At 32.4% G+C, this 13,131-nt stretch overlaps 3 protein-coding genes across 3 annotated transcripts; all 3 read left to right on the top strand.

The window, feature by feature from the left end:
* Window positions 1–941: 941 nt before the first annotated feature.
* On the top strand, window positions 942–2,403 carry LOC118031665 (trans-resveratrol di-O-methyltransferase). Its single transcript, XM_035036152.2, has 2 exons — window positions 942–1,830; window positions 1,933–2,403. The coding sequence occupies exons 1-2, from the start codon at window positions 1,000–1,002 to the stop codon at window positions 2,233–2,235; spliced, it is 1,134 nt and encodes a 377-aa protein (XP_034892043.1). The 5' UTR covers window positions 942–999; the 3' UTR covers window positions 2,236–2,403.
* A 1,745-nt stretch (window positions 2,404–4,148) lies between these two features.
* Window positions 4,149–5,967, top strand: LOC118031527 (trans-resveratrol di-O-methyltransferase). Its single transcript, XM_035035958.2, has 2 exons — window positions 4,149–5,229; window positions 5,411–5,967. The coding sequence occupies exons 1-2, from the start codon at window positions 4,456–4,458 to the stop codon at window positions 5,711–5,713; spliced, it is 1,077 nt and encodes a 358-aa protein (XP_034891849.1). The 5' UTR covers window positions 4,149–4,455; the 3' UTR covers window positions 5,714–5,967.
* A 117-nt stretch (window positions 5,968–6,084) lies between these two features.
* On the top strand, window positions 6,085–7,643 carry LOC118031528 (uncharacterized). Its single transcript, XM_035035959.1, has 2 exons — window positions 6,085–6,900; window positions 6,984–7,643. Exons 1-2 carry the CDS (start codon window positions 6,724–6,726, stop codon window positions 7,533–7,535), a joined length of 729 nt encoding a protein of 242 aa, XP_034891850.1. The 5' UTR covers window positions 6,085–6,723; the 3' UTR covers window positions 7,536–7,643.
* Window positions 7,644–13,131: the final 5,488 nt, after the last annotated feature.

Below are 13,131 nucleotides of genomic sequence, written 5' to 3'. Positions count from 1 at the left end.
AATTTAAGTTATTAAATTAAAATAGTTATTTAATATGATATCAAAATTTTAATAACCAAGTAATCACAAGTTTGAAACTTAATATCTATATTTATCTGATTAAAATTAAATGTAAGATAGCATGTGTTTATATAAATTTCAAGTATAAAGAACTTTTATTCAAGAAGATTTTTTTATTTTTAGATTTGAAGAAACTTTACCTCCCGAAAAGCATATTTTATGGGTCCAGGTGAGCGAGTAAAACCCTAGCTGTCTCAGGCTCTTACAAAAGATGCACATCCTGACTCGAACTTGAGACCTATTATGCAGATTTCAAAAATTCTTTGTCATCACGTTCTTCCAGGAGACTTTTTATTCAAGAAGATGTGTTAAAGAATAATATAAATTAAATTTTAATAAATTATTTAATAATTTAAATTATTAAATTATTAAATTAATTGGTTGTTTGATATTAATATCTTGGTTGACATTAATTGTGACTTCGATGTAGTCAGATGTTCAGTTGAAGCATGACCATCATAACGTTGTTTTTCAGGCTACCAAGCAGGTCCCAAGCAACTACAATTGAAAAGGACAGGAATTGGAATAGCTAGGTTCCCCGTTTGAAAGTTACAACGACGACACGTTTGAAGTCATGAGTCATGACAAGCACCAAAAGCTGCCTGTGTATGCTTGCTTTGAAACATTTCATTTTTCAAAGGTCTTTGGCTGCAATTCTTTGTTCATTATAATTTTGGTTTCTCTTGACTTGTGATTCAAAATCTGATCATCTTGGAACGAAGACTCACTATTATAGATCCGATGACAAGGACATTCTTTCCGTGTAGGTTCATCCAGTGTAGGTGACCAAGTTATTGACTATACTTTTATCAACTTAGTACGTATAATCAGGTAAATGATGTGGGCTAGCTGATCACCTTAAATAGGGCGAGATTTCCCGTTGCTATCAAGATTCTTACCACCATACAGAGGAAAGGAGAATTCTTCCACCTCGAAGGCATGATGGTGCAAGACACATTTGTTAGGAGTGAAGGGATTTGCGATGTTATTGATCCCATTCAAGAGCAGAAAGCAACAGAGTTGTTTCAAGCTCACACTCATTTGTATGGCCAAATGTTCAATTACTTAAATTCCATGTCACTAGTGTGTGCAGCTCAGCTGGGCATACCAGACATAATCCACAACCATGGCAGGCCCATCACTCTACCTGAACTGGTTTCAGTACTTAACATTCCACCAAACAAAACTAGTTGCATATACCGGCTCATGCGCATGTTGGTGCACTCAGGCTTCTTTGCCACCACAAAAGCTGTTACTGGCCAGGGAGGAGGAGGAGGAGGAGGAGGAGAAGCCTATGTTCTGACACCACCTTCCCAGCTACTTGTCAAAGATAACACCAATTGCTTGTCACCGTTTATGTCATTGATTAATCCAGCATTTGTGACACCATGGCATTCCTTGGGAGATTGGTTTCGAGGGAGTGAGCCAACTGCATTTCAGCAGGCATATGGGATGGCGTTTTGGGAGTACAATAACCAAAATCCTGAACTCAATCGCCTTTTTAATGCAGCAATGGCCTGTGATTCTCAGATGATGAACTTGGTTATTAGAGACTGTAAGCCAATTTTTGAGGGGTTGGACTCAATGGTTGATGTAGGAGGAGGTACTGGATCACTTGCCAGGATCATATCCGAGACATTCCCTCACATGAATTGCACAGTACTTGAGATTCCACAAGTCATTGCCACCCTGGAAGGCACTGAGAACTTGAAATATGTTGGAGGAGATATGTTTCAGAATATCCCTTCTGCAGATGCCGTCATACTCAAGGTATATGCTGCTCTCTGCACTCAAACACTGCTCTTCCATCTATGAATTTGATTATTGGATCATGTTTATTGTATTGCATAATGCTGAATCAATTTTTGGCAGTTAATTTTCCATGGTTGGAGTGATGAGGATTGCGTGAAGATACTGAAGAAATGCAAAGAAGCTATTTCAAGCAAAGGAAAGGGAGGAAAGGTGATCATCGTAGACGTGGTGATAAATGAGAAGAAAGATGAGCATGAATTAACCGAAACAAAGCTCCTTTTTGACATGCTGATGATGGTTGTGGCTGCCGGAAAAGAGAGAAGTGTCGGAGAATGGGAAAGGCTGTTCTTGGAGGCTGGTTTCAGTCACTACAAGATCACATCCTTGTTTGGTCTCAGGTCCCTAATTGAAGTTTATCCTTAGGCCGAAGAAACTATGTATTGTAAACTATATAGCTAGCTACTAGCTAGTATGATTGCTGAATAAATTTATGTATCCTGCTTGAGAAGTTGCTTTGATGGCACAAGTCCAAGCACCAACCTTCTATGTTGATTTATTAAGCCTTAATTCAAAGATTAATCGTTGAGCTTGCAAGGGTTGATCATGTTTAGGATTTGTTTGTTTGTGTTTTAAAAATATTTTATAAAAAAATTGAAATTTTTTTATTAATTTCACATTAATATATTTTTAGTATTTTCAAATCATTTTAATGTATTGATATCAAAAATATTTTTTTTTTAAATATTATTAACATGTATTTTAATACGAAAAGTTATTTAAACAACCACAACCACACCATCAATAAGTTATTAAAAATTATGTATGCCTCTACATTAAATTATAATGACCCACCTAAAACTTCTACGAAAATGATTTTAACAGTAACACTGTCCTGTTAATGAATAGCGGAGGAATTCAATGTAAAAATATTTTATTAGAAAAATATTTTTAAAATTTTTCCTGAAGTAAATTATTTTAGTGAAAAATTAATCTATATTGTAATCAATATTTAAACTTAGTTTTATTTATTAAAAAGTATCTTCAGTTTATAAAATTTTATATAATTATATTTTATGAATAACAACTCACTTATAATATCATAAAATTAATTTAACCATCACCTATATCTCACCAACATTACATCTTTTTTTATTATTGCCATGATCACCTCACAACCATCTCCTCCCCCACCACAGCTATATCACCACACCTCATCCTCCTACACCACTATAATCACTCCAGAACCACCTCCACACCAATAATCACTTTATTACTATTTTTTTTAATTAACACTATAATCATTTTACCACCTCCTCGACATATCTAAACTATCATTGTTGTTATATCATCACAATTATTATTTTTATTATTATCATCATCATTATCACCCTAACTATTATGGGTCGCACCACCTTAATTTTTTTAAATAAAAAAACATAATAAAGAATATATTGTCGTTCATAAAAAAATATATTGGTATTTAGCAGTCTCGTTTGTCACAAATATTAAGATGCTGTTATGTCAGAGGAAAAGGCCAGCATTGTGTCCGTTGCTTCTCTTTATTGTATTCTGACTAACCCCACAACAGAAAGTCTAACCATTAAAAACACAGTTAGCTGAAGATTTTTGTCTTTAGTCCTGATCTGGTTATGGCTAAAGAGAACAAAAATAGACCTATCATCCAATGGCCTTGAACTTAGACTTGACGGGGTCGTGAAATTCGAGTTTCTTTTTAGATCTGCAACGAAACTGAGTGCCGGCCAGTTTCCTATTTGGAGATTACAAAGAATTATCCTCAGAATACAAAACCTAATCGAGAATTTAGGGACTCAACTCAATGCTAGTCAACCTAGGGCAACTCTGAATATATTTTCCACCGAACATCTGTAATTTTGTTTCCTCGGTTGCTTGGTCCAGGACTCATCCTTTGTTGCATCTTAGAAAATATCATCATCAATGCGAAATGGGAATCCACACCACACGCCCCACGCTACAAGTAACGTTTGCAGTCAAATCCTGCAGCTCTAAGAAATCAACAAGATCATGGAAACTCCCATGTTTGAATAAAGAAACGTTCTCGACCAATTCTTCATGTATAACACGAAAGTTGGTGAAAAACATGGCTTGTTGAATGATTATTCCTTGTTTTTTTATTCTTGCTTGCGTCTTGATTGAAGCCAAGTTATCAAATAAAACCTGTTTAATTGAAGCCTAAATTGTGGACTTTGCAAAACACGTTTTCTACGGGACTATCACAAGTGATTCTTCCTGAGAAGATTTTATTAAACATCCTTTGTATATTTAGAATGATAAAAATACTAGATCAAGGGAACAAGAAATTAACTCCATGATTCCAGTCTTTGTTCTGGTTAGTCAAGAGCCATTTCTTAAGCTCAACCTACCCTTTGTTTTCTACTTTTTCCTTTTTCTACGCCTATTTTTTTAAACTACCTAGCAATATCCAACTGTCAAGTTAGTTTAGCGGTCTTAATTGTTCAAGTAGTAGTTTCTGACACAATGAAATTTCCTCGTTGGCCTATCATCCACGTGATGCACCGTCCAAGAGAACTCAGGACTGCATTATAAGAACCAACCGCGTCAGAATGTTTTGAGAGCAAATAAGGTAGAGACCTGCAAACAAAGATGGATGTAGATCAAGGGAATGGAGTCAGTGAGCTGTTTAAGGCTCAATGTCACCTTTATAAACATATCTACTACTTCATAGAATCAATGTCACTAAAATGTGCTGTTCAGCTTGGCATACCTGATGTGATCCAAAAAAACAACCAGCCCATTTCCCTTCAACAGTTGGTTTCAGCCCTAAATTTTCCTGAATCAAAAGCAAATTTCCTGCAGCGCCTTATGCGCGTACTGGTGCATTCCGGTTTCTTTGAGACAATCAAAATCCATGATCACCAAGAAGAAGTCGAAGAAGGTTATGCTCTCACTTCTTCTTCTAAGCTCCTGCTCAAAGATAGCCCCATCAGCCTGTCCCCAGTTGTTCTCACAATGCTAGATCCTGTGTTGATGAATCCATGGTTTTCTCTAGGCGAGTGGATCCAAGGGAAGGAGCGTACACCATTTGAAACTTACCATGGAATGAGCTTTGGGGAATATGGGAAGAGAAACTTCAAATTTATCAACAACTTGAATGAAGGAATGACTAGTGATTCCAAATTGGTGAGTTTGGTTGTTAAAGAGCATAAGGAAATTTTCGAGTCAGTGGATTCACTGGTTGATGTAGGGGGTGGCACTGGAACTCTTGCTAGGAGCATAGCTGATGCATACCCCCATATGAAATGCACAGTCTTGGACCTCCCACAAGTTGTTGCCAACTTGCCAGAAAGTGAAAACTTGAAATTTGTTGGAGGTGACATGTTCAAGTCCATCCCTTCTGCAGATGCAATTATCATCAAGGTATAATAAATGCCAAGTTTTTCAATGCCATTATTTGGTTCTTAATTTGATCAATTAACACTAATTGAGAGCATTGAAGTTTGAAAATATTCTGATGGTATAAAATCTTTGAAGGACAAGTGGGGAAATTAAAACCGTTCTCATCTCTTCAGTTTTCTTCTTGAAATTGAACTCCTTGCAGTCTGTTTTGCTTAACTGGTGTGATGAGGACTGCATAAAGATATTGAAGCGATGCAGAGAAGCAATCCCAAGCAAAGATGATGGAGGAAAACTTGTGCTCGTAGAAATGGTGATTAACGACCAGAAAGATGAACAGGAACTGACCAAAACAAGGCTCTTTGTTGACATGGAAATGATGCTCTTATGCAACGGAAGGGGAAGAAATGAGATAGAATGGAAGAAACTCTTCCTGGAGGCTGGCTTTGGTCACTACAAAATCACAGCCACTTCTGGTTTAAATTCTATTATTGAGGTGTATCCTTGAGTAGTAGTACCGAACTCGGGATGTTATTTTCTCCTTTTCTACAAGAATGTGTTCTAGTTTGTGTAATTTTAGCTCTGAGATGCCATGATCTCTGTGGCCTAGGAACTTCATATCTCTGGGTTCCTACTTAATATTTACAGCACGATACAATAAGGCATCCAAGATAACTTAGATAAGGCTATGTGTTACTGTCTCATTCTCAATTATTGTCACATAAACCGGAAAGCAGTGGCTAAACAGCTTTTATTTTCTTATTTGGTATATGTTTTGTCTCATCATCTTGTCTAGCTTAAGACAATGGGAACTTTTGATGTTGCGTGTCTACAGAAATACCTACTTAATCAAATTACCGTAGTTTCCGTATCTTACAAGTCACAGAATTGGAAGAGGAATGAGAAAAAATTAACAAAATTCGTTGCTGCTTATGACTTACCAGAAATACGTGACTCCATTACATCTAAATCGCTTACATCAGTCATCCATAAAAGAAAGAAAACTGAAAGTATTCTTATTAATGCCAAGATAAATTATTCCGCCAAATTCTGCAATATGGCTGGAAAAACAAAGATAAATTAAAGATACTGAAGAAATGATGGAGAGAAACCATGTCTAGTAGAGATGAGGGAGGGAAGTTGAACACCATAAACTTAGAGATAAATGATAAGAAACAGATGTAGATGACTAATTAAAAATTATGGCTGTGATTATATTTTATTAGAAGATAATTAGAAAAACAAGAAAGAGTGGCTTAATCCATTTTCTTGGAGGCCGGTTTTTAATTGTCCAAGACTCCAAGGCATATTGGATATCCTCTTGGCAGTTACTCTTCAACAAATAACATTTCTTTAAGCATTCTCCAACTCGTGACGCCAATGATCCGTCTACTTGGCCATGTGAGCGGGAAATAAAAGATAGCACGTTCTCATATGAAACAACATCAATAAAAGCTAGATGGATCTTTAAATTTAAACTTATATTTAAATGGAGTGATTCAGAAATTCAAACAAAGAATGTTAAGCATAGATTTCCATAAGGAGTACCTTGATCTGGTCTTAGTCCCCTGTGGGCTTCTGATCATGTTTGCCTATCATCTGTTCCTTCTTTACAGATACCACAAACATCCTGGCACTACCATCTTTGACCTGGAGAACGAGGACAAGAAACTTTGGGTTCAAAGAGTTCTGCAGGTCAGAGTGATCTCTCCCTCTTGTTTCCCTACTTTCCTTAGAACAAAATTAGCTCATTTCTTATTGATCTTTGGTGTGTGCAGGGTGCTGAAAGTGATATTAACAGAGCTGTAACTGTGATTTCGAGCGACACAAACATAGCGACTTACTTAGCCACCGTCTCTTTGACTCTCAGTTCTCTTATTGGAACTTGGCTTGGAAGTAGTTCTAATAATAATATCCTTGAAAGCAAGAGAATTTACGGTGACACGAGGCCATTCACCATTTTCATCAAGAACGTCTGCCTCCTCGTCGCTTTTCTTATTGCTTTTTCATGTTTTGTTCAAGCAGCAAAGAACTTGGTTCATGCAAATTATCTACTGAGCTCCCCGGACAAGAAGAGGGCAGCGAAGAAAATTGAGTTTGCGGTTAGGAAAGGAGGTGAACTTTCCTTTTTCGGGCTCAGAGCTCTTTACTTTGCTCTTAACATGCTCCTTTGGTTTTTCGGTCCAATACCCATGTTTGTTGCCTCTATTGTTATGGTGATAGTCCTATATTACCATGACATTCATACAGTTTTATTGCATGATCTCTATTGTGAGCTACATTGTCAGAAGAGCAGGGCACAAGGCGCCAGTGGCAGCTTTAGCTATTGAGAAAGGTCACAAGTACAGGGTTATTAGTTTACAGTCCGAATGTTCATCTATCCCAATTGAATTGCCATACAATCGACTTCAAGTACTGCAATTTATATGGTCACATGTTCAAGTACTGCAATTTGTTCATTTAATTATATTTATCGGAACTTCAGGATCATCAATTTTGTCTACCTCATATTTTCGTTTCATCTGCATTTTTCATCTTGTTTCTTAGGTTTGGTTCCATGTTAAGCCACCTCCAGTTTGCATTTACTTCATGGTGAATCTTTGTTTTCTTGGCTTTAACAGTTGTCTTGCGTTTTAGAGCCATGTGCACAGACCAGGTTCTTATGTAGTTATCGTGCACTGGTGCTTGTTGCTATTGTTTCCTTATAAAAGTTTAATTAACATGTTTTGAAAAAACTCAAAATCCTATAAAAGTTTCTACCCCACATAAACTTTCCTAATGGCTTATTTATTGAGAAAGTGAAAGGTTAAAATTTGATCCAAATATCATCTAAACTTTTAGAAGGCAGAGGACACCCGTTCATGTTGGTGTTTGTGCCTAGGCTTATTATAAAATAATTTTTTGGACTATAAAAAAAAATTTATCAATTTAAAATTAAATTGAAAAATTATTTTTTTCAACTCAATGTTTAATTCAACCGATGAAATAAGTATGAAAAAGCTTCCTCGGTGTTTTCTAGAATTAACTACTTTTTATAACTTGAATAATTTTTTATAATTTTTGTAACTCTTTAAAATAAAAATGAAAATTGTCATGTTTAATTCTTATTTTATAGAGGTTAATAAAAGTTCTTAGTCAAGGGAATTCCATCAATTTGGTTTCTAAAATTTTCTAAAATTTCTGGTTGGTTTTTCTACATTGTTTTGAACAATATTGATGCAGAATTTTTTACTCTTCTTCTACCCAATATTTTCATTTTTGCTCCTCAATAGCAAGATCTTGTTTTTCTCTTTATTTTCTTTCTAGTCTAGAGTTGAGGATCAGTTCTGGTATAGAGATTCTAAGTAATATTTTCTTGATTTATTGAAACTTGTTTACGAGTTCAACCAAACAAGGTGATATTATTAAAATTCAGGGATGCTTATTAAAAAAAAATCTTGAGGAATGATAAAACCTTAAAAAAAAAATTTAATCCTTGACAATAATAAAAATTTTAGATAAGTTATATTTTTAGAGTTTCACAAGTATCCCAAATTAATTTTGTTTACATATAAACTCTATCTTGTTTAGTATACATATTAAGATTGTGTTTTAATCTTTTATGCAAGTTTATATATAAAGCATGCATGCTGGCTTTATGCTGGATTTTGTATGATTGTAAGGTACTACATTCTTATTATATTACATGATTATAAACTAAACTAAATAAATATGCTCACTTGTCTAGTTCTCTAGTAGTTTTTTGGACAACAAATATAAGTATGCTCATTCATTTATTAGCACACATTCATATTAGGATTATTCTATCTATACAGGGGGACATAAACTAAGTAAGAAGGGCCTAGGAAATTTGAAACTTGGATCCTAACCACAACCGAGTTTTAATTAACTAGACAAAATATTAATTTAACAAAACTTATTTTACCTAACTGAATTTTTAATAATTTGATAAATTTAGTCAAACAAGATTCAAATATAAGTGAATCAACCATAAAAAAAAATGTAATTAATTCAAGTTGACCTGATGACCCATGAATTAACTCAATAACTTGATGATTCAAATTTTTTTCCAGGTAATTTCTTGAATCAAATCTAACAACTATGACATAAATCTGTTAAAGAATAATATAAATTATATTTTGGGACCTCATCTAATAACTTAAGTTATTGGATTTAGATGGTTCTTTGACATGGTATCAAAGCCTTATGACCAAGCGGTCACGAGTTCGAATCTCGTCATCCTTATTTATTTGATAAAAAAATCAAGCACAAGATAATATGGATCTGTAGAAATTTCAAGCCCAAAAAACTTTCACTTGAGGGAGTGTTTTAAAAAATAATATAAATTATATCTTAAAACCTCACTTAATAACTTAAGCTATTGAATTGAGATGGTTTTCTAACAAAATCATCCTATCAAAATTAATCTGCTTGGAAAGTCCTCCACAAAAATTAATTAACGTTGTGCTACAGTTTTTTATTCTAGGTAATTACTTTTGTAGCAAGGAGTTCAATTATTTTTTGAAGTATTAATTTTAAGCCAAATCATTAAAAAAAATAAATAAATAAATCGCCATTTGGCATCATCGAACTTCGAGATGAATTTCATGTATACGGTTTGCGTTGGCAAAGACGTGCTGAAGACATATTAGTTCCAATTTCTATCACGCTAAGCAATGTTTTAAATTTGAAAGTCTTTTGCTGTTGGCCGGCAGCAGGCAGTCATCAATTTGTTTTTCCATCATTCTATTATGTACGCAAACCGCATTTCTATCCACCGACTTGCCTAATTTTGCTCCTTGAAAGTCATTTTTAGAAATTGAAAACAAAGACAAAGGACTTTAATTTCCCATTTCAATCATATATATATATATATATATATATATATATATAGACACACACGCACGCAACGTATTAAAATAATATTTTTTTAATTTTTAATATTAATACATTAAAATAATTTAAAAACACCAAAAAAATATTAATTTAAAAGAAAAAAAAATTAATTTTTTTTAATTTTTAAAACACAAAAACTAGTTACAATCAAATAATTATGCCTTTACCCTTTGTTTTTTTTTTAATTGGTCATTAGTAGGATCCAATCCTCTACCACATTATTATATAGAATAAAATGTAGTCACTAAGATTATTCTAATGTTGTTTTATTAAATGAAATTAGTAGATACTTGCAGGCTGATCATGACAAGGATGTTGACCGTACATATCTAATTGTGATTGCATGCAACGCATCAGCAGCAACTTTCTTAGCTCCATCTAGCTCTAAAAGCCGCGGATACGATTTTAAATTAATTTTTAATAAAAAAAATACATTAATGTTAAGGATATGTTTTATGATACCATTTTTTAAATTTAAAAATATAAAGATGTTATTTATATTTAATAAAATAAATTAAAAATAGTTGAATCAATCAACCATGAATACTACCTCATATAAATATTTCTAAATGATGCTAAATAAATTATGTGGACCTATAAGTTTTTATAATGGGAAGATTTAAATAGCAAATTCATATAAATAGTACATAGCATTGAGATAGGTAGAATTTCTTACATAAAATGTTTTTTTTAAAAAAAAAAAGTAATAATGAATAATACATTAAAATTTCAACAGAAACTATCAAAATTCCAATTAAAATACAATCAAATCAATAATTTAATTTGTCAATACAGTTATTAGGTTATATATTAAGTGTCTTTTTATGATCATCTTGTATATTCACAGCACGATCATTGACTCTACTACTTAATGAAGCGATAGTGCTTTTGTTGGACTTGGATTTATTTCTTCTTGAATACATGGTTCCTAAAAAAAAAAAAAAAACAATGAATGTAATTCAAAATTTTGGCATATATTAATTAATTTATTTTTAAAATTTTCAACAAAATCCATAATTGATAAAATTTAATTGGGACCCAACTAATTATCCATCATTTTTTTAATTCAAACTTATTCAACCTAAATTAATACCTTTACATCATTATCAACTCCACACAAAATTAATTTTCTCTAAATTCCTATCTTAACCATAAACTTGACAAAAAATAATAATTTGATAGCCATTAAATTACTCATCATTTCATCAATTCTAACATACCTAATTTATAAAATCACATTTAATTTCATTAAATGAAAAATTAAATTCATTTTTCCTTGAATTCCAAACAAACTTAAAATACAAATCATACATTAATATAACAAAATCATCATTATAACACAACATAATCAATCAATCGTGAATACTACCTTATAGAAATTTTTCTAAATGATGCTAAATAAATTATGCGATTTATAAGTTTTTATAATGATAAAAATATTTATAAATGATGCTAAATAAATTATGTGGATTTATATGTTTTTATAATGTGAGGATTTAAGTAGTAAATTCATATAAATAGTACGTAACAATAAGATAGGTAGAATTTCTTACAGGAAAAAAATGTTTTTTTAAAAAAAATAATGAATAATAATTTTCAACAGAAACAATTCCGATTAAAATACAATTAAATCAAGAGTGTAACTTGCAATACAGTTTTTAAGTTTTTATATTAAGTGTCTATTCATTATCATCTCGTATATTCATTAAATTTTTTAAGTTTTGCTCTTAATTTGATACTTTGGGTTTGTTTGATCTATTATGATGGTGATGATCCTCCATTTCCTTGGCAGCAATTCGACTCCGTTGAATTAGCATAGGCCTCCGGGGAGCAAGGAGGTCTAAAAGGGCTTCGCCACTGAGGAAAAATCTGAGGAATACTGTTGATATTGAGTCACACACACATTCGAGACGCATTGCACATTATATGATTCAGCTCATTAAATTGTTCAAAAGCAAATTTAGATACATTGTAAATTCAGTTTGATCCGCAGCCACACCTCTCCAGATGGGAGGTTCAATCTCATTTTGTTTCTGCCGGAATGGCCAGGATATCTTGGATTTATTAAAAAAAAAATGAAAAATATTCAATTGCATCTTTTTGTCGATCGACCTCACCCGCCTCGTAAAACTTGGCTAGATAACGCCCGAAACATATCTACCATCTTGAATGTATTCCATTCCAAAGGAAAAAACATAATCTAAAGCAGAATTTTTAAACCCGACATATGATTGATCTAGTTTAAAACTTGAATCATGAATTTTATTCGAATTAATCCCAATTTTTTTAAATAAATTAAAATAAAATCGTTTTGGTTAAAAAATATAAATATTCAACAGGTTGCAACTGAGTTTTTGATCGAGTCTTATTAGGTTATCCGAGTTTTTAACTTCCTTTATTTTTTTTAAATCCGACCTGGTTCCAGTCTCAGGTCAGCTAGATTCCAGATCGACCCGCCGAGCTAAATGAGGTTTCAAAACTATGAATTAAAGCCAAATTAATATTATGTTTATATGATTTTATCATCGGAACTAATTCTTATGTGTATCTTCTCCCCTTACAAGAACCAACACTAATTCTCATGTGTATTTTGTTTATTTTTTTTTCTATAATTATAAAATAGAGCTTATTTAAAGGGTGTTAGAAAATATAGTAATGATTGTTTTTCTAAATATTTTTCGCTTAAAAATACATTAAAATAATAATTTTTTTAAAAAAATTATTTTTAACATTAATACATCAAAATAATCTAAAAATATAAAAAAAATTAATTTTAAATATAAAATATTTAAAAATATGTATATATTTGAATGGAAATTCTAATTTACCCCTAAGATTGTTTAAAAAAGAAAAAAACACAAATGTTCAATCAGGCAAAAAGTTGGATTTGATTAATTTATAAAACTTGAATTTTAAAAAATAAATAATTGAAAAACGTCGATACATTGCAGCCTAAAGTCTCCCAGCATATCGCAGCCTGATATCATGATATATGTGGACAGAAAATTCCCACCAACTCAAGATTTGGGG

This window comes from Populus alba, chromosome 11 (assembly GCF_005239225.2).
Source record: "Populus alba chromosome 11, ASM523922v2, whole genome shotgun sequence".
Lineage (NCBI taxonomy): Eukaryota > Viridiplantae > Streptophyta > Magnoliopsida > Malpighiales > Salicaceae > Populus > Populus alba.
This window is presented reverse-complemented; position numbering and strand designations above follow the sequence as displayed.

Bases quoted from the DNA above. Each gene is read 5' to 3' on its own strand.
- LOC118031665 (XM_035036152.2), top strand. From the start codon at position 1,000: ATGATGGTGCAAGACACATTTGTTAGGAGTGAAGGGATTTGCGATGTT. The intron at 1,831-1,932 runs GTATATGCTGCT...AATTTTTGGCAG, and splicing joins CAGATGCCGTCATACTCAAG to TTAATTTTCCATGGTTGGAG.
- LOC118031528 (XM_035035959.1), top strand. From the start codon at position 6,724: ATGTTAAGCATAGATTTCCATAAGGAGTACCTTGATCTGGTCTTAGTC. The intron at 6,901-6,983 runs GTCAGAGTGATC...TGGTGTGTGCAG, and splicing joins GGGTTCAAAGAGTTCTGCAG to GGTGCTGAAAGTGATATTAA.
- LOC118031527 (XM_035035958.2), top strand. From the start codon at position 4,456: ATGGATGTAGATCAAGGGAATGGAGTCAGTGAGCTGTTTAAGGCTCAA. The intron at 5,230-5,410 runs GTATAATAAATG...AACTCCTTGCAG, and splicing joins CAGATGCAATTATCATCAAG to TCTGTTTTGCTTAACTGGTG.